The 25,961-nt window shown below is 37.9% G+C and overlaps 1 protein-coding gene across 1 annotated transcript; it reads left to right on the forward strand.

The window, feature by feature from the left end:
• Positions 1 to 8,014: 8,014 nt before the first annotated feature.
• On the forward strand, positions 8,015 to 8,821 carry LOC129250811 (uncharacterized). The gene has a single exon (XM_054890396.1). It carries the CDS (start codon positions 8,015 to 8,017, stop codon positions 8,819 to 8,821), a length of 807 nt encoding a protein of 268 aa, XP_054746371.1.
• Positions 8,822 to 25,961: the final 17,140 nt, after the last annotated feature.

The raw sequence follows: 25,961 nt of genomic DNA on the forward strand, positions 1-25,961 counted from the left end.
TTGATCTCGTAGTTGCCAAAATATGTCAAGAGCTTCTTTTTGATGATCCTTTGTAAGTCGCTCGAAATTTATATGAGTTAAATTTCTAATTGATTCTAATGCTAACACTAAATTTTCTAAATGTTTTTTAACTGTTTCCTGCTTTATTTGTATATTTTTATTAATGCATTTAAACGATTTTTTTTAATTTTCTTTTTCTCTAAGTAAAGTTTTATGAATTTCGGACCATTTGTTCATTATATTTTGTCTAACTCATTAGATCTACTCATATACCTTTTCTTCAATTTTTTATTATGCATAGCATATAATTTTAATGCTAATATCAATAAGGTTATTACCGTGATTATAATTAAAAAAATTTCGATATTCATTAAATTTAAGCCAGTATCAGTGACTACTTCGTTTACTACATTGGCATTGGGTTTATCAACTTTCGATAAAGTTTTTCCCACTACTGAAAAATTAGCTATTGGGAACCTTATACCGTAAATCAACGACAATGTGTGTATAAATATTTTGAAAAATTTTTTTTTTGTATTAAATGAAAATTTAAAAATTTTTTTTTTTCTGCGAGCGGTTAACGCTTGTCAGCCTATACTGTCTGCGTGAAGCACGCACAGTTTTTTTGTTTTGTATGTATTTGTAATTTATTTAATCTGCTTACGCTGTTGCAGCAGGAATTCCAACTTTGAAATGCGTTCCCAAATGGAGCAAGCCTGGTTCCAAGGTGGTGGTGGCTGAGTGTTGTCCTCAATGGAGATAGCTTTCGGCCCTTCTGTGGTCATCTATCTTCTGGTCTATTGGCCAGACCAGGAACTTATACGCAGCTGGCAGATCTTATCGGCTGATCAATACCAGGACTTTGGAAATTTTTTTTTTTTTTTAATTTTGAGTGCTAAACAATACATCACCAGTGCAACTGGATTGCACTTTCCGCCTTTTTACTTCAAGCTGGGCATCTAGCTTGTAAAGCAATTGTTTTATTTCTGATTTCTTACATACTACGTACAAGCGTTTTTATAGGAATTTTAGTCAATGCAAAACAATAATAATTTTTCGGTGTTTACTTATGTAATATGATTCTAGCATTCACGCGCCGAACATAAAAGAATTACCTTAGCTATGTTTGCATTTAATTTCAAGTGTAATGAACCTTTTTTAAGAAATATGATATTATTTAAACGGCACAGCAAAGTGAATGCATAAGTGGACAATAAATTATTTTAAAACTAAAACAAAACAATAAATGTTTATGAATATTAATGTTAAGGAATATCCGACTTATAATCATACTACACTGCACTCTCCGAGTTACTCTTACTGATTTCGGGAGTCTACGAATTACTCTTTCGAATTCGAACTTTCTCGGGCACGCGGCACTGCAGTACGAATAGAAGGCTAAAACGTTTTCAGGGTGTTGCATTCTCACTTTGTATAGTCTTTACACATGAGTAGATACTACAAGTCTCATACACGCAAATTTACTCTATTCAATTTTCATATAAGATGAAACAATTTTCATATAAGATGTAATTTTGTTAATTACAATAAAATAATGAAAACATAACTTTTGAAACTATTTTACGGAACAAAATTTTGGCAAGTAAAGAAGGAATTTATCATGACTATAATTTCATTTATAAAATTTTATCGATTAAAGTACAATTCACAACAAAAATGAACTAAAAAAACCAAACTGGAACTTTACATCCTGTTTTGATTGTATCAATATAATCCACGGTCTCCTTTTTCTGTGCTGAGAATATTTATTTTGTGTCAAGGCCAATGCTGGCTTACCTTTGGACATATAGTCGGTAAAGAAGGAATTAAATATAACACAATTAAATCGGACTATAAATCACTGACTAAATGAAAACAATAATTTTCATTCAGAAAAATAAGGCTCGACCTTCAATCAATGATCTATATGGTAAAAAGTATGTAACATATTGATTATGTCAGTATATTTTGTTGTTACCTCTTCGTTTCAGGAGTGGGGTAGTCGTTTCTCAGGCTCCCTCCACGAAATAAGTTCTTCATCCCGATTACTTCTTTATCACGGCCGATAACGGCATAGCTTTAGACTCACAGTCGGTAAGAAAGGAATTAAATATAACACAAATATATCGAATCATTAATTCACTGACTGCAATGATAACAATAATTTTCATTCATAGTAAAAAATAGTTTAGAAAAACTAAAAAACACGCTTTTATTGCTAATCGAACGAAAATGGAGAAAATAAAAAATAGTTTAAAAAAACACGCTTTTATCGCTAATCGAACTAAAAAGTAGAAAATAAATTTTAATGACACAGAGACCTATAATGAAGTAATAGCAAATCGAACGATCAGTCATAGTCAACTACCTCAGAACAGAATTATAACCAAAATTAAGATACAAATATTATAGAATAATTCAAATTAGAGTTAAAAGCGTGGGATGCATTTTACTTCACTTTCATAACCCTCTGTACATGCTCTGTAGTTGCCAATAGAATGATTGTAATATTTACTATATCAAGCATCCCACGCTTTGAACTCTAATTTGATTCTATTTGTATCTTAATTTTTGTTATAATTCTGTTCTCAGGTAATTGACTATGACTGATCGTTCAATTTGCTATTACTTCATTACGAGTATAGGTCTCCATGTCATTAAAATTTATTTTCTACTTTTTAGTTCGATTAGCAATAAAAGCGTGTTTTTTAGTTTTTTTTAAACTATTTTTTATTCATTATAGTGAGCCTAAGAACAGTTATTTTGCGTGACTCAATACGCAGGCTGGCATGATTTACTTTTTTTCGAAACCGTATTGTACCTATACATCAAAAGGATATACGACAGACGATGAAATTGTCTTTATTCACATAATACGCTATAACTTCTACAATTTTTCGTCGATTCAGACAAACTTAGGCTTAAAATGTAGGTGAGAAAATTGTCTTTCAGAAAACCTATCTTATGTCGATATAAAAAAAATTTTGGTCCAGAAAAAAGTTAATAAACTTTTATAATTTAGTAAAAAACGTCAAAAATGCCTTTTTTAACTTTCAACAGCTGTTTTGCGAAAACATTGACACGAATTTTATATTGCCATGTAGGTCATATGTGTACCTTTCGAAATTTATGCACTTCAAAGAAATGGCGCTCACTGTTTTCGAGATTGCAGGTAATAACTGCACTATTGCCCAAAAAACAGGTTTTTGGGAATATCTCAGAAACCGTTCTTTGAAAAAAGAAAAACAAAATTCATTTTTGGTTTCAGCGACCTCAAATTAGTCTAAAAAACGCTTTTTGATCGAGGACCATTTTTGAAAGTGAAAATTCGTAACTAGTGTTATCGAACACCGGTAATGGCGAAGTAGAAAATGAAGTACCATCAACCTCCATTCCTCAACAAGCGAACGCCAAGCCTCTAAGCATTCCTGTAAAAAGTGTGATGAAAAGAATGTATTCCAGAACGACACTATCCCAAATACTTAAGGTCACGTGGTTTGTTCCCATTCTATCAGTCCTTCTTAGGATTAATCTACGGGTCTAGACGTGAACTGCCGATGAACTGCTTCCTCTTATAAAACAGGATTTTTTTGCAGGGGGTAACCAAAATTGTGATAATGCTCCCACTTGTTCTGCAGCGGCTTGCCCTAAAACTCAGTTGTAACAAAGACGGCACGAGTTGGAAATCAGGGCCTTGGAGGAAGCAAGCTACTGGTTAGAGATGGACACCTATTAGACAGTGCATCCTCGGCGGGCTCTATTCGAAATTTATCGAGAGCCTATTGCTAGGTGAAAATGAGCTTGACAAAGTGGAACCAGTGAAAGTTTTGGAGGTGCAGGGGACGCTTGCTAATCCTGTGGCTGAGCTTGGTGAGGCAAACACCATTGTTCTAATGGCTATGAAGAAAGCATCTGGTCCAGAAGCCAATTTGATGAAATCAGATGTGGTTATGACGCAGGTAGCCCTTGTTTGTTATGTCATCGCATCCGAGAAAACCAAGTTTGTAAGGAAGTAGAGACAATCGTTGTATTGGCGACTCTTTTCTTCATCTCCCTACGAGAGAGTTTATGGAAGTCGTAAGATACGCGGAAATCATTGGATAAGGTCTTATTGTGGTATGTGACTCAAATTCACAGAACACTCTCTGGGATAGCACGAAATGTAAATTGAGGGGGCATAAGCTCATGGATTTCATTCTGTCATCTCGCTTGGTTATACAGAACGTTGGTACCAGTCCGACGTATGTAACCAGGACAATGAAAGAAGTGATTGATATGATATTATCAAACTATAAGAAGAAAATTAGATAATCTAAATTGGATTTTTATAGAACAATCTGCAGAAAACTGGAGGATCGGAAGAGTTCAGCGAGGTTGTGCAGGGTGCTCCAAAGGTGTCGGATGGCTATGCTGGACTCACTGCTCAAACTTGATGGTACTTATACTGACTCAAAGTCAGTCCCTGGTTGCAGAAGCGTTGTTGGTCAAAGCTCCATCGATCAATGGATCATGGCAGACGTGATATGTTCATTGCATCTACGATGGTTAACGAGGAAACGATAATGTTTGCCTTCTCGACATTCGAAAACTTGCAGTCCCCAGGGTCCGATGGAATTTATCCAATCATGCTGAAGCGTGGCGGAAAACAACTAATGAAGGTTCTGAAAAGGCTCTTTACAGCATGCCTTGCGCACGCTTATGTTTCACATTGGTGGCGTTTAGTGAAAGTTTCCTTGTCTCGAAACCAGGGAAGTTGAACTATGCTATACCAAAAAGTTTCAGACCTATAAGCCTGACGTTGTTTATGCTTAAGTGTTTGGATCGTATCCTGAGGAAACACATTACAACGGGGCCTCTTAATCGAAACCCCTATCAATGACGGACAACACGCTTATCAAAGCGGAAAATATTGTACATCGGCTCTGCAGAAAAGCGTTAGCATAATTGAAAAATGGTTGGAGTCAAGATAGTACACTTTTGGTGTGTTTGTGGACATCAAGGGAGAAGAAGAAATCATTTTCAGATGGATTCACTCTATGCTATCCCAGAGAACTATTTATCACAGGTCGAGAAAATGATGGGTCAATGTTGTGGTTAAGAAGGGCTGCCCATAAGGCGGTTTACTTTCTCCTCTACGTTGGTGCTTTATTGTGGACTCTCTTCTTAATGATCTGGAAGAAATTGGACACATCCAAGCTTCCACCTCTGTAGTCTGGTGGAAGTCTGCTATGTTTGATTCCAGAGTAAAAGCCCTAACCGAACTACAGAGAAGTGGGCGCTTTGGTATCACAGGTGCTATGAGTACGACATCTAGCGATGCCCTTAATGCCATCCTGAATTTCCAACCTCTAGATCTTCAAATTCGAAAGAAAGCGATTAATCTGGCGTACAGCTTCAAGTTAAAAGGAGTCTGGGGAAATGGAGAAAACACTGACCTGGTGCTTACTGTTCTCGATGCCAGCGGACAATCGGGTGTCTTATGTTAGTTAGTAGGAAGTATGACGTTTTGATCCTAGATAGAGATCAATGGCTATGTCCAAAGAACCTATTTAAGGGATTTCAGCACACTTTCTACACTGACGGATCCAAACCAGTATGGTAGCTGATCTGGATGGTACTTAGATGAGACACTAAGTACTCCTACGATACAAGACAATTGTCTACTGTATTCTTAACCGAAGCCTATGCAATCTTGAATGTAGCATATTAGCTAATTGAGAAAAAGTGGCGTGGTAGTAGTATTGGAATTTGTAGTGGCAGTCAAGCTGCACTGAGAGCCCTCGCTAATCCAAGCTGCTCTTTGAAATTAGTCGATGAATATAAGACAAAACTGAACAGTGTTGCAAAACTCAATAAAGTTTGTCCTTTATGGGTGCTTGGACATTGTGTTATTACGGGGACCGAGTTGGCTGATAAACTGGATAATAAAAGCTCTTCAAGTATATCGCTAGGCCCTCTGCAATTGCCATTCTATAGGTAGCTGTGAAACGTCATTTTTGTGTGAGAAAACCTTGTCGTCTTTGATGATCTCAACACATAGTATCTGAAGACATCGTTTGCTACCGAACCGCCCAAGCGCAAAAGAGGCCAATTGGTCAAAGTTCTCTAAGCTTATAGCTAAGTTAGATCTCCTTCAAGAGCAGGAAACAACTTACGTATCCAGCTGGGAAAATTATGTGATTTGTTGACATTTGCATCAGATGAAGCTTTTCGTAAGCCTTGTCCACTAAGCAGGTCTCCAAAACAAACACCAAATCTGCTCATGAGGAGCCATATAGCTCAAACTACTATGAAGAGAAACAAGAAGACTGCACAATGTAGCAAAGGCATCAACGACGACAGAAAATTGGGACTGCTATCGAAATAGTTTCAACACTTTTAAGAGGGAAGTAAAGAAAGCAAAGGCAAAATCCTTTAATAGCAGCATACAAACACGGTTCCCTGGATGCCAGGAATAGACTAACTATGTACAAAGTTCTAGCCTTTCTGGAACTCAGATAGACGAATTGCAAGGAAGATTATCTGTGAGACTTCCAATCCTACATGCCGTAATACTGTGCAAAATTTCAGAACAATTAGTCTTTCCTCATTTTTACTCAAAACTTTAGAAAGACTTATTGATCTACATATCAAGAATACTCTCAATATCGAGAGCTTCAGCATTGAACAGCATGCTTACCAGAAGGGTAAGTATTTAGAAACAGCACTGCACGAAATTTTTTAACAATAGAGATATATATTTCAAAAATAAGGAATTCACTAGGGCGATTTTTCTGGATATCGAAGGAGTCTTCAACAATGTTGATGTGGAATCGATAAATTCAGCGTTAAAAAATATAGATACGTAAGAAAAGCTTATTGGATGGATAGAGAATATACTATTTAACAGAGTAATCACATCGAGCTTAGGTATTACTAGCCTAAGGAAAACAGTTACCAGGGGAACCCAACAGGGAGGGTTACCTCGCCGTTACTGTAAACCTAGTCTTAAATGAATTGCTTATTATCATGAGCAAGCCTCATCATGTTGGTCTCCTTGACGCGGGGATGAGGCTTAAGTGGTGGTCTGACCCCCATAGCATGGGGGCCAAACCAACACAAACTAAGAGGGAAGCTCCACATGGGGATTGGCTAGCCATCCACTCGCTTTACGGCGTACTTGGTGGCCACCCAATCACCATGCGAAGATCACCGTACCGACGAAGATCCCTTTGTCATCCCCAAACCCCCTACATCCCGTTATTTCCTCTCCTAGCCCACCCCCTAATCCAGGGTGTTATGCGATACCGTGCCCATTGGATGGTTTGCAGCCAGGGGGTTCACCAGACCGGCTGTATTTCAACGGCGCCTTCCTAACACCGGGCCGCCTTAGGAAGTAACTGTGGCCTTGCCACGGCATGGGGCGCTGCCGTGGTGGACCGTGTTGAATTCCCCATTATAAAAATAGACCACTGCGCTCGCCTCGTCGAGCAGGTGGTCGTACGAAAAAGATGAACACAAACAAAAATTCAAGCAACAAAACTTCCATTGTAGCGGGAGCAGGCTACAGTGGTCGTAACTCTACTGCCAAACAAACACATAACGCTCTTCAGCGCGGAGGTGCCGTTGTCAACGAAGACTCGGACCACGAAAGCGTTGTGAGCATTAACACAGCTGAGGAAGAGGCTCTTCTGCGTTCTCCGGCTGGATCCAATGGTGCTGCTTCGGATAGCAAGATCAGACCAAGGATCAAGCCTGATAAAGAGAAGCTGAAGGCCAAAGCCCGATACAAGGCCGCGGTCAAAGTTTGTGACCGATTTGGCAGCAAGTCCAACCTGACGAGGCAGGAGGAGGAACGGTTGGCTTGGGCCAGAGAGGAGATCAAAAATGGGCCTTCTACGCAACAAAGCCAATGTTCGCGGCTTCCAATCCGAAATATGCGAACAAAATCGAAGAAGAGCTAGCCATCAAGAGGCAGCGTTCTGCGGATAGTGAGGCCTCAGGGCCATCAAAAAAGCAGAAGCACAGGCACGAGATGGCTAAACCGAAAAACAATGACGAAAGACCTACGACATCGAAAGCAGCGGCAGCGGCCAGTGAAATTGCCAAGAGACATCTCATAGTGGCACTCACTGACCGTAGCGACCAGCTCGGGCGAATGTCACAGGAACGGTGGAAGGTAGTGGAAATGAAGCTACTGGAAACCTTGTTTACAAAAATGGACGCAGAGCCGGACGCACCCATGCCAGCATTCGACGGAGCAGGGTGGTTCAGCGGCGTCAAAATCATAAAATGCAAGGATGACCCCACGCTCACATGGCTAAAGGAAGCGGTAAAAACGCTTCACGGCCTGTGGGAGGGGGCATCACTGGAAATTGTTGATCGCAGCTGCATTCCCTCAATACCGAAGGCAAAGGTTTTCATTCCGCGAGTGGTAAAACCGGAATATGCGCTGCGACTACTACAACGACAAAACACGGACGTGCCGACAGACGATTGGAAAGTGTTGAGTGTGGCAAAACCAGCAACCGCTGATGGAGACCAGGACTATATCATCCAAATCAACAAGCCGGCAGAGGACCTGCTTTACGCGCGATTCGGGAGGATGGCTTGGGGAGTTGGTAGCGTGCACCTTCGCCTCAAAAAGCGCAACCCGACAGATGACAACCACAACATGCTCGCTGCGGGGGAGGTGGAAAAGGATCTCGGTATAGAAGAGATCATGGAAGCCTCCCTCAACATACAGGAAGTGGAGAAGGGTGACTTGGAGGTAGTATCCAACCCCGAGAAGGTACTGAAGCCAGATGCTGAAAGTCCTTCAGATAAACCTCCACAAAAGTAAGAACGCCTCAGCCGAGCTCCTGCTCAACATAGAGCGAGTCGGCTACGATGTGACTCTAGTCCAGGAACCATGGATAGCATCGGGCAACATAGTCTCCGGTCTAAAGTCAAACAACTACAACACATACATCCCGATTGTAAAAAATAAGGTAAGAACAGTGATATTGGTCAAAAAAAGTATATGTTCTTACATTGATAACAATCTCTCTTCAGACGATCTGACAGTGGTGGCGCTGGAGGGCTGCAAGGATGAGACGCTACTCTTTGGGTCCTGCTATATGCCACATGATGGAGAAGCACCACAGACGGAACTTCGGAAGCTGGTAGAAACAGCTGCCAGAAAGAAGCACGCTCTGGTGGTAGGAACGGACGCAAACGCACATCACACGGTCTGGGGAAGTGCAGATATAAACGGCCGAGGTGAGTCACTATTTACCTATATTCTTCAAAGTAGCATAGAAATAGCTAATAGAGGTGAAGAACCAACATATGTGGGACCAACCTCGAAGAATGTACTCGATTTAACACTCTACACAAGCAGGCATGTTATGGTTCAGGAATGGGAAGTGTTGAGTAGGCCCTCATTCTCTGATCACAGATACATAAGCTTTCAGGTCATATTCCGCTCAAAGAACAAGATTACATCCTTTAGAAATCCTAAGAATACGAACTGGGACTTGTATAGGGATATACTATCAAAAACACCAATGATACCCCGGAAATACAAGTCACACGTCGCACTTGAGAAAGGGGTTGAATTGTTTGCAACTACTCTCGTCAAAGCCTTTAAAAGATCCTGCCCTCCAACACGTAATAAACGCAAGGTGAAGCCTCCCTGGTGGAACAGGGAATTAGGAGCACAAAGGCGTAGAGTGACAATGAGTTCTGTTGGAAAGAGTATAAGGATCTACTAAAAGTATACAAGAAAGAGATACGTAAAGCCAAGAGAGAATCTTGGAAAGACTTCTGTAGCAGTATGGAAGACACTAACGATGTGGCTAGACTCAGGAAACTGCTATCCAAGAATCCGTCTATGCCAAGAACAATACGAAAAATTAACGGGGAGTGGGCTGACAGCTGTGAGGACTCTCTAGAAGACCTAGTCAGTACACATTTTCCAGGGTGTGCGGACATTACAGATCTCGAACCTAGAGGAGATATTGTGCACGAAATCCCGACGAACGTAATTACAACCAACAAAATAGAATGGGCTATACAAAGTTTCGACCCATATAAATCGCCAGGACTGGATGGAATCTTCCCAGCCATGCTCCAAAAGGTAAGCCACCTTGTGGTACCATGGTTAAGAACGATATTCAGGGGATGCCTGAGGTTCAGCTACGTTCCTGTATCGTGGAGAGAAGCGAGGGTTGTGTTTATTCCAAAAGCGGGAAAAAGCAACCCTCTATACTCAAAAGAATACAGGCCCATTAGTTTGACTTCATTTCTCCTGAAAACGTTAGAGAAGATTCTAGATACATACATTAGACACACAATTGCGCCGGACGAATTATCCAAAGCGCAGCATGCTTACACTAAAGACAGATCCACTGAAACTGCACTTCACTCACTTGTACTAAACATAGAAAAGGCGTTAGAATATAAGGAGTATGCTCTAGGAGTATTTCTAGATATATCAGGGGCCTTTAACAACGTGACAAAAGATGCTATTTTAAATAGCATAGAGTCACTTAACGTGCAACCCGCGGTTTATCTATGGATAAGGCAGCTACTAGCTAGCAGAAAGATAAGAGCGGAGTGGAACGATGCGACCGTCACCAAATATGCATGCAGAGGTACTCCGCAAGGTGGGGTACTATCGCCGCTATTATGGCTACTAGTAGCAAATGAAATTCTTAGGAAACTTGACAGAGGGGCACCTAAACTAGTGGCATATGCCGATGACATAGCTATAGTAATTACAGGAAAGTACCTGGACACCATCAGTAATGTGATGAACAACACTCTCAAAACGATACACCAATGGGCATCTCACGCAGGGCTAGGGATAAACGCGGGAAAAACGGACATGGTACTTTTTACCAGGAAGTACAAAGTTCCGGCGTGGAACCTCCCGAAGCTAGGCAACAACGAATTACTTCTCAAAGATTATGCAAGGTACCTCGGAGTAATATTGGACAGCAAATTGCTGTGGAAGCACAACGTTGAGGAGAGGGTGAAAAAGGCCAGTAATGCGTTGTACGCATGTAAAAGAATGCTGGGCGTTACTTGGGGTCTATCACCCTCCCTGATGCATTGGTGCTACACAGCAGTAGTCAGACCGATATTGCTGTACGGAACCTTAGTATGGTGGACTGCGACAAAAAAACTGTCATACTTAATGCCGCTGGAAAGGATTCAACAACTCGCTGCTCTGTGCATAACAGGAGCGATGAAGACCACTCCAACGGCGGCGCTGGAAATGATACTCAGCATGCCACCTATTGACCTCATGGCGGAAAACCTGGCAGCGAAATCCGCGAGAAGGCTAATGGCTGCGGGGGTATTCATCTGCAGAACCTTCGGTCACAGCTCAATAGGAAAGTGGAGCTCAGGTGGCACAGACTACATGACTTCGTACTTTAATTGGGAGAGAAGGTTCCGTACTACAATTGAAGAGGAGGGATGGCATAAAGGTATGAAGCCTGGCCATAGAACCTTTCACATCTATACAGACGGCTCGAAAACTCCAGACGGAGTGGGAGCGGGTATCTACTGCTCAAAACTAGGAATAAGGCAGTCTATCAAGCTGCCAGACCACAGCAGTATTTTCCAAGCGGAAGTTTTTGCTGTGGGGAAGGCCGCGGAGCTAGCCTACACTAGAACAAGAAAGAACTCAACAATTAATATATACGTGGATAGTCAAGCAGCAATAAGAGCAATAAGCTCATATTGTATTAAATCCAAAAATGTTCGACGGAGCAGGGAGGCCATAGAAAGGCTAGCCGAAAACAGTAGGCTGCATATATACTGGGTACCTGGTCACAAAGGCATTATAGGGAACGAAATAGTAGATGAGATAGCAAAAAGTGCTGTGAGACTACCATTTGAACAAGAGAACGACATACCGAGACCGCTAAACACAATATACAATGAAATGGACGACCACATGAAAAGGCAAGTGAAAGCTAGGTGGACTAACCTGACCACATGCAAAACAGCAAAACTCATGTGTAGAACCAACGACAAAAAACTTACTCAATTCGTACTTACGCTCTCGCGAAAGGAATGCAGAACTATCATAGGTATGCTAACAGGTCACAATCTATTGGCTGCACATGCGTACAAGATAGGGATTGCTAACACGGACAAATGCAGAAAATGCAGAGAGGATGTTGAGGAGACTTTAGAACACCTTCTGTGCGTTTGTCCGGCATTATCAAAAACGCGACTAAGATGCCTGGGAGCCCCACTGTTTGAGGGTCTGGAAGACGTCTCAAAAGCGGAGCTCCCAGACCTACTTAGATTCGCCAAAAGCGCTGACATCCTACACGATGTCTACTTTAGGGATTCATAGAGGTCGGTCTCCATCTGGTATCGCTAGGGACCAAAAGGTCTATGCGTGGCTTATTGCCAACCAGGCTAACCTAACCTAACCTATCATGAGCAAGAAAAGAATAAAAACACAGGTCTGCAAAAATATGGGTTCGGAATGTTCTATAAAAGTGTAGTGTCATTTCGGAAGTAATTTTTTGCGTAGAATCCGAATCCGGGGTTTAAATTGCTCTATCATGTCAGGACTTTGAGATATCCTAACCTAAAAGCGCAAAAAACGCTGTTTTTGCCCATTTTTGAGGTTATGTAGCTACGCAGATTTTGCTCTTCATAAAAAAGTAAACATAGTAATATATTTTAAATTATAAGTTTTCCTCTTTTAAATGCCGTTGAGTTTGCTCAAATATCTCAATTTTTCACTGAGATATCGCATTTTGAAAAAATAAAGATATTTAAGCAAACTCAACGGCATTTAAAAGAGGAAGACTTTTACTTTTTTATGAAGAGCAAAATCTGCGTAGCTACATAACCTCAAAAATGGGCAAAAACAGCGTTTTTGCACTTTTAGGTTAGGATATGTCAAAATCCTGACGTGATAGAGCAATTTAAACCCCGGATTCGGATTCTACGCAAAAAATTACTTCGAAAATGACCCTACACTTTCCTAGAACAAAACGTTGTTGACCTGTGAAATTATTGCTTACGCGGGCGATAAGGAAGTTTCTCTCGACTATCAGCGGGCTTATGCAATCAGCGTTAAGGGAAATTTCTAAGTCGGCAACCTTAAACGGTATAATGCTTAAACCAGCCAAGACCGAACTAGTTCTGTTCACTAGAAGATATAAGATACCGAGATTTCAGTTACCGGCTATTGATTGAGTTAGACTAACCCTATCAAACGAAGCCAAGTATCTTGGGATAATTCTGGACTCAAAGCTGTCTTGAAAAGGAACACCGAGGAAAGAATCAAGAAAGCTTGTAATGCCCTCTTTATCTCTAATAAGTCATATACCAAAAATTGTGGTCTGAAACCGTATATAAATCACTTGGCGTACAATACGATCATCAGAAGCATTTCGGCTTATGGAGCTTTCGAGGATTAAAGCAGCAGGCATGCTAAAAGAAAATACGCATGGTCATGCATCAGTTCTACTATCTTCGGAACACTTGCTAGACGCATTGAAAACAGGTTATCTTGTTTCCAAGATAGATCTGAACAAATACTGTCAAATACGAATACCCCATATAAAGGATTGGCATATCAGAGTCATATCATATTATTGTAGTCACCATATTTATACTGACGGCACAATGATGGGCAATGCTACTGGATCGGGAGTATACTCGGAACAATTATCTTTAAACTGCTCCTTTAAACTCCCAAACCGGTATTGCGTCTTCCAAGCTGAGATCTGCGCTGTAGGCAAAGTATCAGGTCAGTCAATAAGTTCGTGCGTATTTTACCCATAATTTCACTTTTGTACGATTTTTGCATACAAAAAATTATTCGCGGAATACAACGAAACTAATTATATTTTCTTTGATATATTGTGCATTCAACAAGTGATTTTAATCGTGGAGGCATATTTTTAATTTTTTTGATGGTTCCATATGTAGAAGTCCACGCAAGTGGGGAAAGTTACTGATCGCTATTCACTTGGGAGAGGCCAGGAAGATTCTTCTACATATGGTTCAAGCAGCTCACAACGTCCGGGATTAGCCCACGTATCATCTGGGTAGCTTCCGAACACCCGTTCGGGAGTGAGCTAACGTGAGCAGGCGAAACATTCCAGGATAGCTGGTTGTGCGCAGGGCTTGGGACCCGCCACTTAAAAATCCCTCCCAATGAAAAGATTAAAAAAGCCTCGGATGAGACCTCCCTATACTGATGACGACCACTGCAAACGAAATAAGGATTTTTTTTATAAAAGTGGTAAAAATGCAATAACTGCTGCTGCAGAAATAAACACTGTTAACGGAGAGGATACCGTGAGTGTAAGGACTGCGCAAAAGTAATTAGTTTTCAAAATTCCGAAGTGATAGCTGCGACGTGGAGGATGCCCCGCGCGGTGGTCGTCCTGAAGGCTTTAACTCCGACGCCTTGCTCGAACTCGTGGAAGCTGAGCCAAATTTGACAGTCGATATGATAGCTCATAGGTTAAATTCATCGCATGGAAAAGTTCAGAGGCACCTGGTTCAGTTGGGAACGGTTTCAAAGCTGGGAAAATGTGTTCCGCATAGACTTTCCGTAGCCAACCTTCAGCAGAGAGTGAATGTGCGTTCTCAGCTACTGCAACGGCTTGATAAGGAAAGCTTTTGAACCGTATCTTTACTGGTGATGAAAAATGGGTCCTTTACAATAATCCTGTTCGCAAACGCCAATAGTTAGATAAAGGTGAAACACCAGAGCCGACCCCTAGAGATGGCCTTCACCCTTCACCCCAATAAGATTCTCTTATCTATTTGGTGAGATATGGCCGGTATTGTTTATTATGAATTTCTGGAACCAAACCAGACAATAACTGCCGATTATTATTCCCATCAGCTTTCAAATCTGAATGAGGCACTTAAAAAAATCGACCGTCTTTAGTGAATAGACGCAAAGTTTTGTTTCACCACGACAACGCAAAACGTCATACCGCAAGGCAAACATTAGGCAAGCTGAACGAGCTCGGATGGGAGCTAATGCCGCATCCACCACACTCTCCGGATATTACACCTTGTGATTATCACCTTTTCTGTGGACTTCAATCCCATATGAGTAACAAGAACTACTCCTCAAAAGAAGCTATAAAAAGGGATATCGAAGCGTATTTTGGTTCCAAGGACAAACAACGATGGGAAGACATCGAAATAATGAAGGAAAATATATTATTGATTAATAAAAACTTTAAACATGTTTTTTATTGATTTTAAAACCACCTTTAAAAACCCACGAGCTTATGGACTGACCTGATAATTACCTTACCTCCGGCAAAGCTAACCAATTTTGTTGATAGTCAATCAGCGATCCAGGCACTGGCCTTGACGCACATAAATTTCAGATGTGTTAAATAATGCAGGTGGTCGCTCTCGTTTATGTAACAAGACAACCCCACATTTTGTTTGGTCCCAGGCCACTCTGGAGTGGAGGGAAATGAAACAGTGTATGAGTGTGGGAGGAAAGACTCTGAGCTTGAATTTCAGGCAGAGGTAGAGGACATAATCATTCCTCTAAACGAACAGTACACCGCCATTGGCTTGAGCGTAATAGCGGAAACCAATAAAAGGTGGTCTGTGACTACTTACTGCAGGGTCCTCAAAGTGCTCTGGCCAAAACTGAATCTTAAAACTACAAAATGTCCATTTAGATTCAACAGATCAACTACCAGCGTCCTTATAGGTGTTATAACGAGTCACTGCACTATTGGAACCCTAGCCTTAAAATGGGTGTACCTTGTGCAGGAGTTGTGGACTGAAGAAGAAATTCAGTTGGTACAACACCTCCTCTGCTAATGTTCTGAACTTCAAAGAAGCCGTGTCAAATATCTCGGCGAAAATTTGGAAAATGTCTCACTGAAGGGATTAGTTAGTTAGCTTCTTAAAAAATCGAACTGATTTAAGCAACTTAGTTAGGCGATGAAAATGAAATGCTGGTATCACAATAGGCCTCAGGGCCACCAAGTGTCTTATCGTAGACAAGCAACCTGGGTTACCTAATCTATCGTAAAGGAAACCAATATGGTAAGGCGGATTCATTTTCTCGGCGGTCATATCGAGTGAAAGGTTTGTCCCAAGGTCGAGAGATCCGAGCAGATTGTTAACATCAGGTCAATGCTCTTAAAACCTGATGATGAGTGGGAACCAAGTGCAATAAGGAAAAGTCAATTGAGTGATGCTGGCCTGAAAAAGATTATAGAATCGAAAGTCGCTGGAAAGAGACCATCCAAAAGTGAAATGGTGAAAGAAAGCCCAGTGGCAAAGACATACTGAGTACAGTGGAATAACATTAAAGCCATTTGAAGAAGTTCTGCAACGTGTATGGGAAAGCGAAGATGGAGATGATTCCCGTGATCTGATTACAAAGCCTAAAACCAGAATTGCATCTGTGTTAGACGAACTCCACAATGGGTCTACTGGAAGTCATCTGGGAATCACTAAAACGATGGAGAAGATTAAGCAGAGGTTTTACTGGAATCAGTAGCCGAATGGATTCGAATTTGCGCAGAGTGTATGACAGCGAAAGGTTCAAAGGAGAGAATTCGTGGAAGATTATTATTATATTTTTAATTTATTCATTCTTTCATCAACTGAAGTAATATTCAAATAAATTACTAATACTAATGTATAGTAAACAATACGGTGAGATACATTGGTCACAATTCAAAAAGTTAAATTTTTACAAAATTGGTTAGACTGCCTTATATGTATCATACAACGAGTAAGTGGTTCATTACGACTAAAATTGGTCCTGTAATTAGGTAAATGGAACATATTGCTGAGTCTAAGGTTACGGGTAGGACAATTAAAAAGTATTAGTTCCAGAAAAAAGTGGCATTTGATATGATTCGTGACTATGTTCCTTATAAACACTACCAATGAAATTTTTCTTCGCATTTCTAATCTTGGCAATGCTAACAAAAGGTATCTACTTTCATATGCAGGCAAACTACAGGGCCAATGAAAGGAATGAATTGCAAATCTACGGAAAAATTTCTGAACATTGTAATTTTTTAAAAATGAACGCATGATCGCAGATAATGCTGGAATATTCGAGATTTGATCTAACAAAAGAAAAATACAAATTCTTCAGCGAAGGAAGATTCTGGAATTCCTTTGAATTCCTTACTACAAAGCCGAGCATAGATCTAGACTTGGCAATCATAAAGTCTATATGTTTAGAAAACGACATTTTCGTTGTAAATACGGTGCGTTACAGCAATACAACGCAGGTTCACCATTTCAGCGAGTGGCCAAGGATGGGGCGGGCCCGTTGTCAACAAGTTACTCCGACTACAAATATGTTATCGTTGTTTATGGACTACTTCAGTAAGTGGCCAGAAGTGTACGCCCTACCAAACCAATAGGCCAAAACCATTTCTGAGGTTTTTGTGCAGAATTGGGTGAGTCGGCTTGGAGTACCTATTGAATTGTATTCAGACCAAGGAAGGAATTTCGAGTTCGCAGTATTCAAAGAGATGTGTTGCTTGTTGGGAATTAAAAAACACGTACAACAACCTTGCACCGGCCAACGGATGAAATGGTCGAAAGATTCAACCGCACTCTGGAGGAACACTAGCCAACAAAATTTGTAAAACAAAAAAATCAGTAAACTGAAAGTTTTGTTCACTACATACAATATTTGCAAATTTAATGCGGTTCTCCGTTACTAATCGCGAAATACGTGTATAATTAGGTATATTTACTCGTACCTGTGTCCATTCCGAGTGAAGAACGTTTTTGTAGAAATAAAATAAAAACAGAACACTCTCGAGTCGAACAGACAATCGAACCCATTGTGCTGCTTCTCTGCATTGCAAAAGGAAGTCATTTTGATTAGTTTGCAATGCCAACCTTTCCAAACTCGACGTAACCTTGAATAACTTATCCTAATCTCACTTCACTAACACAATTGAATCGATTGCATTGTACTATGATGACTGAAAACATCTACAAATAAACGTAACGTATCTTTACCTAGCATAACACAAAATAACATAACCTTACAGGAAATTCGTAACTAAGATCAACCTAACCAAACTTCATTAACCTGAACGAATCTAACGCAACCCGAGCTGAGTTTTTTCCATGTAATACAAGCGTGACTAACTTGAACATAAAATACTGTTAAAAAATGAAACATTTTTGAATTAAATGATTTTATTAAAAGTTACTTAATGAAGTTACTTTTTTAGCAAATTGCGAACGGTTATACTGTATCGTGCAAGTTTCGGTTGGTCAGTTTGGATTAGGTAAGCTTGGGTCATAATGAGTTTTGATATGTTAGATTTACCTGTATTCATAGTAGGGTGTCCGTTATTTATCAATTTGATTATTTTTCTTGCGTCGCCCCCTAAACTTTTAGTTTTCCGTCTAAGAAAAATTATCAGATCAAAATCAGCTCTTAATATTCTGCATAAACCTTGCCCCAAACACGATATATTTCGCATTTATTAAATATACAACAATACATAACATGGGATTTTGCTAGTATGCTAATTTACAGCTATGAAAAACACATATTCTGATGGCAATTTTAACTCTCTACAAAAAAGGTCTCCTATAATTTTTCGATAAATTGACTCCTTTAATAGTTAATCGAAGTTAGAGTTGAACTGTGTGTAAATTTCAGACATTTTCACTTTTGCAGCGAAATTATTATTGTTGTAGTAAACTTCTCACGTTTATATTTAAAAATAATCAATGCACCAGATCCAAGTAAAAATTATTCAAACATTTTTCCATTTACAGTATCTAATCAACTAATATTTCTGAAAAAATGCATCAATTTTTGTCCATTGCTATGAAATGTCTTTTTCAATTATTTTTACAAGCATTTCTGCCAACATATGGTTTGGTTTTTTCTTGCACATGCGCACTCAAGCATATTTAGTACTGATGCTTTCCATTTCAATTCATCCGGGCTATTCGGGTCATGTTCTTCGATTTCGCTGTAACTTAAATATGTTGCTCTCTGGTCAAAAAAATGAGACACGTATTTTTTTGTTCGCCTGAAAAAATTTTTTTTCAAGAGTTATCGGCAATTTTGTTTTTCGGCTCAAACTCGATTTTTTTTAATTATATAAGAAATTTTTTTTTTTAAATCCCCATAACTTAGTCAAAAATTAACCGATTTTAATAATTCTGGGTTCAAAATGATCGTAATTACTTACACGAGCGACTTCATGTAGAAACAATTGCAAAAACGTAGTTGAAAATTTTTTATTTAGCAAAAAAGAAAAAAAAATCAAACTTTTTCGAAATTCAATATTTCAAAAAGTGTATTTTTGTTTTTTTTATAACTTTCTCCAAATCAAAAGAATATCTCAAACTTAAATTGAGCTGAATGCCCAGTAGCTAAAATGAGTTGTTTTCGAGTAATGAATTTTTGAGTAAAAAACCTGTTTCGCACTCTTTGTTTTTTACAAAATAAAACATTTTCAACTACATTTTTGCAATTGTTTCTGCATGAAGTCGCTCGTGTAAGCAATTACAATTATTTTGAACCCAGAATCATTCAAATCGGCTAATTTTTGACTAAGTTATGAGTAATTAAAAGTAATTTCTTATATAGATTCTTTCCATTTCAATTCAAAAGGGCTATTCGGGACATGTTCTTAGATTTCGATGTAACTCAAATATGTTGCTCTCTGGTCAAAATAATGAGACACATATTTTTTTGTTCGCCCGAAAAAATTTTTTTTTCAAGCAATCGGCAATTTTGTTTTTCGGCTTAAAATCGATTTTTTTTAAATAATACAATATAAGAACATTTTTTTTTTTAAATGCTCATAACTTAGTCAAAACTGAACCGGTTTTAATAATTTTGGGTTCAAAATGATTGTCATTACTTACACAAGCGATTTCATATAGAAACAGTTGCAAAAAAGTAGTTGAAATTTTTTTATTTTGCAAAAAACAAAAAGTGCGAAACAGGTTTTTTACTCAAAAATTCATTACTCAAAAACAACTCATTTTAGCGACTGGGCATTCAGGTAAATTGAAGTTTGAAGTGTCCTCTTGATTTGGAAAAAGTTATAAAGAAAAATACACTTTTTGAAATATTGAATTTGGAAAAAATTTCAATTTTTTTTCTTTTTTGCTAAATAAAAAATTTTCAACTACTTTTTTGCAATTATTTCTACATGAAGTCGCTCGTGTAAGTAATAACGATCATTTTGAACCCAGAATTATTAAAATCGGTTAATTTTTTACCAAGTTATGGGCATTTAAAAAAAAAAATTTCTTATATAATTAAAAAAAGTCGAGTTTGAGCCGAAAAACAAAATGCCGATAACTCTTGAAAAATTTTTTTTTCAGGCGACCAAAAAAATACGTGTCTCATTATTTTGACCAGAGAGCAACATATTTGAGTTACATCGAAATCGAAGAACATGACCCGAATAGCCCGGTTGAATTCAAATGGAAAGCATCTACTTTGACTATAGTTTAATCGGCACTCTTAACTCTCAGTATTGTATGTAAATATCTTCTTCTTTAAAAAATTTGAAATTTTTTGAAAGATTTGATATTAATACCAGCTTTCTTCAATTAGACAGCAGTAAATGGTTAGAAGATCCTGGATATTTGAGAGGTTTAGAAATTGTAAGAAATTTAAGAGTAGTCAATGACAATGCAGAAAGAGCTGTAAAATTGTCGGAAGAATATGTTAACGTTTTAGCAAGAAGTGAAGATGACAAACAATATGTAATCCAGATTTGTAAGCGAGTACAAAAAAAAAATTTCAAAATGTAACTAAAACATGTTTACTAAAATAAATTGTGCGTTCCTAGGTGGTATAAATTTGATTCGACTTATATATTTTTTCATCTTTCATCTTCATACCATAGAAATTGATCATTTTTTTATATAAACGTCCGAATTTTGCTATAACAGTAATGATTTTGCTGCAAAAGTGAATAAGTCTGAAATTTACACACAGTTCAACTCTAACTTCGATTAACTATTAAAGGAGTCAATTTATCGAAAAATTATAGGAGATCTTTTTTGTAGAGAGTTAAAATTGCCATTAGAATATGTATTTTTCATAGCTGTAAATTAGCATACTAGAGAAAGAAAAAGTTTATTCCAAAAAGTAGCAAAATCCCATGTTATGTATATTAAATGCGAAATATATCGTGTTTGGGGCAAGGTTTATGCTGATTATTAAGAGCTGATTTTGATCTGATAATTTTTCTTAGACGGAAAACTAAAAGTTTAGGGGGCGACGCAAGAAAAATAATCAAATTGATAAATAACGGACAGCCTAATTCATAGTTATCTAAACTTATTGCTGTCTTTCAGTTGTCTCTCGCAGTCTTGGTTAAGCTGGAGTTTTAAAAATGTGGAAAAAAACTTAAAAAAAAAAAAAATCGTAACTTTTACAGTTTTCAATGTATGAAGATGAATAATAGCTTATTTCAAGCACATTTTATTGGAGTCTAAAAATATGTATAATATATATACATATGTGGTGCCCGTTGGAGAATAGTGGCAAAAAAATTGCATCACATTGAAAAAAAACGTGGAAAAATTCCACAAATCAGAGCATGTTATTGAAAATTTCTTTTAAACGTCAATCATTCAATCTTAGAATTATATACATTCATAACGCACATACACTCCTCCCCTTCCCAATCCTATATTGAAATAAAAATTCGGTTGAAAAATGGGTTAGTTATGTATTTTTGCTTCATCAAAAAAACCATAAATCGGGTTTTTAACAATAAATAAAAAATTTGAGTGTGTTTTTAATTTTCTAAAAGTTTTGTGTTGTACTGATTTTGACCTAAAACGTGCACTATATCACTTGAAGAGTTCTTTCGATTGTTTTTATTTTGTAGCACCGTGTAATCGGCTATAAAAGAAAAGGATTTTTCCAAAACTGCAAGCGTTCTGGGAAGGTCCATACAAGGTGAATAAAAAGTTGAATGATGTGGTACGAGTATATCGTATATATGTATAAACAAGTGAAACAATTAAAGCAGACTTAAATGCGTAAGGTGGACTAGGAAATTTAATAGTATGAAATTTTCAAACCTGAAGAAACAGAGTGATAGAAGCTGAAAATGAAAAAGAAAGAAAAAGTTCCATTGAAAAAATTTTTAAAGATATAAAAATACCGGAGACAATAAGGCTAAGATTTATGGTCTCATTAATGGGAATAAATAAAAATAATTAATTGGCTCGTACGCTTCTGTTAGGTGTTCGGGCAAACTCCTCCTCGTATTTGTGACGTGCGTCTTGATGCTGTTACACTAATGGAGGAGCTACAGTTTTAAGCCGACTTCGAAAGTCAAACAGTTTCTATGAGAAGCTTTTTATGGCAGAAATACACTCGGAGGATTGCCTTCGCCAGCCAAGAGGCGACCGCTATTAGGAAAAACTTTTGCTATCATTTGGTGTTTCATACACGGATATTCGAACTAGTGCAGAGCGGCTAAAAAAAATAATAGTATTAGAAAATAGTGAGATCAAATTTGTAAAACTGCACACAGAAAAAAGGACAGCAGATTTCGGAAATTGATCCTGAGAGACTTACTTCTACTTTAAAATGTGAGAAGGTAAATATTCGGTGGGGGCGCTGACGTACAGACGGTGGTAATTACGTCACGAATACAATGAAAAATTAAGTATGCTAACTAACGCAATCTGACATTTAATTTTCGGTATTTTACGGAAAATTGCAAATGCTACAGCGAGGCGAATAGAATATAGAAGGTGTCATTGCCGCGATTTCGACATGCACCATAATAATACAAAACAATTAAACAAAACAAAAGCAAAAGGAAGAGAAGTTACTTGGTTGTAATTATTCAGTGAATGGCTTAGCAGCATTTTGATTTCTGACATTTAAAGTTAACAAATCAATGAAATTGAAGTGCTCTGTGTTAAATTGTGAAAGCATGAATTATAGAAATATCTTCAAATGCAGTTTTTCTATATTTATATGTGTGTATATAGTTTGTTGTGTTTGGTAGCTTCTCTTTCTTTCGTCTACTATTCTCCTTCAAATTACAAATTATTTCCCTTCCTTTTGTTTGCATATTCACGGGGCATGACGCCGTAGCAAATTCGGAAAGCGCTATCTTGTATTCTATTTATCATTCTTGGATATGGGTATACTAATTTATAGAAGACATGCAAGGCGGGTCTTATACCTAAGGTGGCACCTTCCGAAACCACCACTTTAGTTTTTGCGATTTTGACAACGCCTACGACGACATTCACTATAATAGTACAAAACAAATAAAGAAAATAAGCAAAAGGAAGAGAAAATACATTTATGTAAAAATACAGTGAATGGTTTGGTAATTGTGGAGATCTGGCAACGCAGTTGGCTCTGACAGCAACGGGAGCAAGAGAGTTAAACAGAATTTGTAGTATATATAAATATGTTATCCCCGAGGATTTACATGTACATTCACAAATTTGTTGTCAAATAAATATTTACAGTGTAAGTGTGAGTCGTTACAGAACGTTACAGTGTGACGAGGATGGGATAAATTTGGAAAACAAATAATAATAAAAACAGCATATATACATATATAAAAAAAAAAAAAGAAAAAGAGCAACTGGCATACAAAAAATGCCAGCGAGCACCACAGTTGACATAAAAAAAAAAATATACGCAGATAACAAGAATATTAGAAACAAGATTGCGCCCATCAGAGCGTACGTGACGTCACGTTTGCTGAGTTGTGCAGTATTGCCAACCATTTGCTCTTCGCAATAAATTTAGTGCTTTTTTATACCGAAAATGCGAAAATTTTGAAGTTTCGTGTTTGTTTCTTTTTTTTAATTTAAAGCTACCAAAACTTTAAGTTAAAAAACAAACTATATTATTAAACAAAAAAAAAGGTTAAAAAAGGTCACTCTGAGAAGATTTTAGTGCTAATGAAAATTTTTTTACTCTTATAAAATTTGATAATTTGAAAGTGCAAATTTAATTTTTGGCTCCATTTAAGGTTATGCAAAAATATTAAATGCCCCTCTCTCAACTCTTCTTAAGATTGAAAACCCTTTTACACATTTTAAAAAGCCTTTGAATTTATTGAATGCGAATTAAAACCATAGAGGTGTAAACGTTTCTTCCGGTCATCAATCCTTAGTGAGACATAGGACATTAAGAGTTATATTCATTGTAAAAATAAACAAGAAAATACCAGAAAATACTAAAGAAACCATACTGACATTTTTACAAAAAGAGTACCTTATCTAGTTACATAACTTCAAATATAGCAAAAAAGTCGTTCTCTTAACAAAAGAGTCTCGCTTAACAAAAAAACCTCATAAATTAAATTGAACATAAGCATGACACATTTATTAAAAAAAAACGCACATTTTAAAGACAATTTGTCACGCATACAAAGTTCTTTAAGTGATTCAATAAAAATTTGTTGGGTTATTTTCTTTGAATGGGCATTTTAATGCCTTTTTTATCCAAAGCTAGGCAACACTGCAGTAGCGAGAGAGAGATTTGACTGCCGAAAGCAGAAGAACACCAACAACACCTGCACTCGCGGGCAATGCCACCAGATGTTAAAACAAAGTAAACCTAAATAAAACTGAGTGAATTATTTAAATAATTATTAAAAAATGTATATTTTACAAAATTATAAACATGACATTTTAATTAGAACAGCTAGAAAAATGTCATGAAGAAAGAACTAAAACTCCGAGACAAAAAATAATAAAAATAACAAAAAAAAAAAAATGCTAAATCAAGTTACGAAAATGGTAATCTGGCCATACTGGAGCTAAAACCACGTAACTAGTTGTCAAATTCGCTGAGCGCAAAGTAACGGGACCACTATAGGCGCCATCTCATTATTCTTTCCATCATGCGCAGATAACCAAAGCAACTGGCATATAGAGAGATATGCCGGCGAGCAACACAAATGGCATAAAAATTAAACGCCAACAACCAAAGCAACTGGCATATAGAGAGATATGGCGGCGAGCAACACAAATGGCATAAAAATTAAACGCCAACAACCAAAGCAACTGGCATATAGAGAGATATGCCGGCGAGCAACACAAATGGCATAAAAATTAAACGCCAACAACCAAAGCAACTGGTATACTTTAATACAGGGCGTATTCACTGCACAAGCTGTTATTGTAATAGCGATTGGTTTTGGCTTGGGTTTCGAAAAAAAAATAAGGAAATACGAACAAATGTTATGTTGAGGCGAATTACAACTTAATGAATTTCGCTTAATATGTTTACTATCAGCTGGAGTGAACTCGCCTTGTATGAGCTAAAAAGAAAAATAAAAAGGGGGAAAGGAAAAGAATGAGAGAAGATTAAATTAGAATCGCAATAAACATGCGTTAGCTGCTACTAGCAAAGGAAATAATATGGAAACAAAATGATGAAAACGGCCATAATGTAAAGAGGAAAAGAAATGACGCAATCAAAATCCACTTCGTTGCCGAAGAATGTAAACCGCATTGCGATCATAGCAGACTTCATGAATTTGATTGTTTTAAAGTAGCAGATGACACCATTGGAAGGTCGAATGAACTTATAGATTGTTTCGTTGGTGGTCAGGAAATTTCGATGTTAATAGACTCTGGCTCGCGGTTCAATTTACTCACGGAAAAGGATTGGAATTATTTGTGTAATAAAAATGCCACAATATGGAATATCCGGGGCGAATCAGATGTACAATTTCGGGCGTACGCAGGAAGCGACCTGCTGAAAGTAAAACTGGTATTCGAGTCTGTTATTGGTACCAATTTAAACTCAAATACTCTATGTTATTGAGAGTGGTAGACAATCATTGCTAGGTAGAGATACGGCTATAAAACTAAAGGTTTTAGGGCTAGGCATAGAGGTAAATGCTTTTAACAATGTGGTTCATTTTGCCATACTTGGCTGACACCACTGAGCCACTGAGGAACCTGGTGAAAAAGACGTAAAAGCGCGTTTGAAAAGTTAA

Source organism: Anastrepha obliqua, chromosome 6 (genome assembly GCF_027943255.1).
Source record: "Anastrepha obliqua isolate idAnaObli1 chromosome 6, idAnaObli1_1.0, whole genome shotgun sequence".
Classification (NCBI taxonomy): domain Eukaryota; kingdom Metazoa; phylum Arthropoda; class Insecta; order Diptera; family Tephritidae; genus Anastrepha; species Anastrepha obliqua.

Coding starts and splice junctions, on each gene's coding strand:
- LOC129250811 (XM_054890396.1), top strand. CDS start 8,015: ATGGCTAAACCGAAAAACAATGACGAAAGACCTACGACATCGAAAGCA.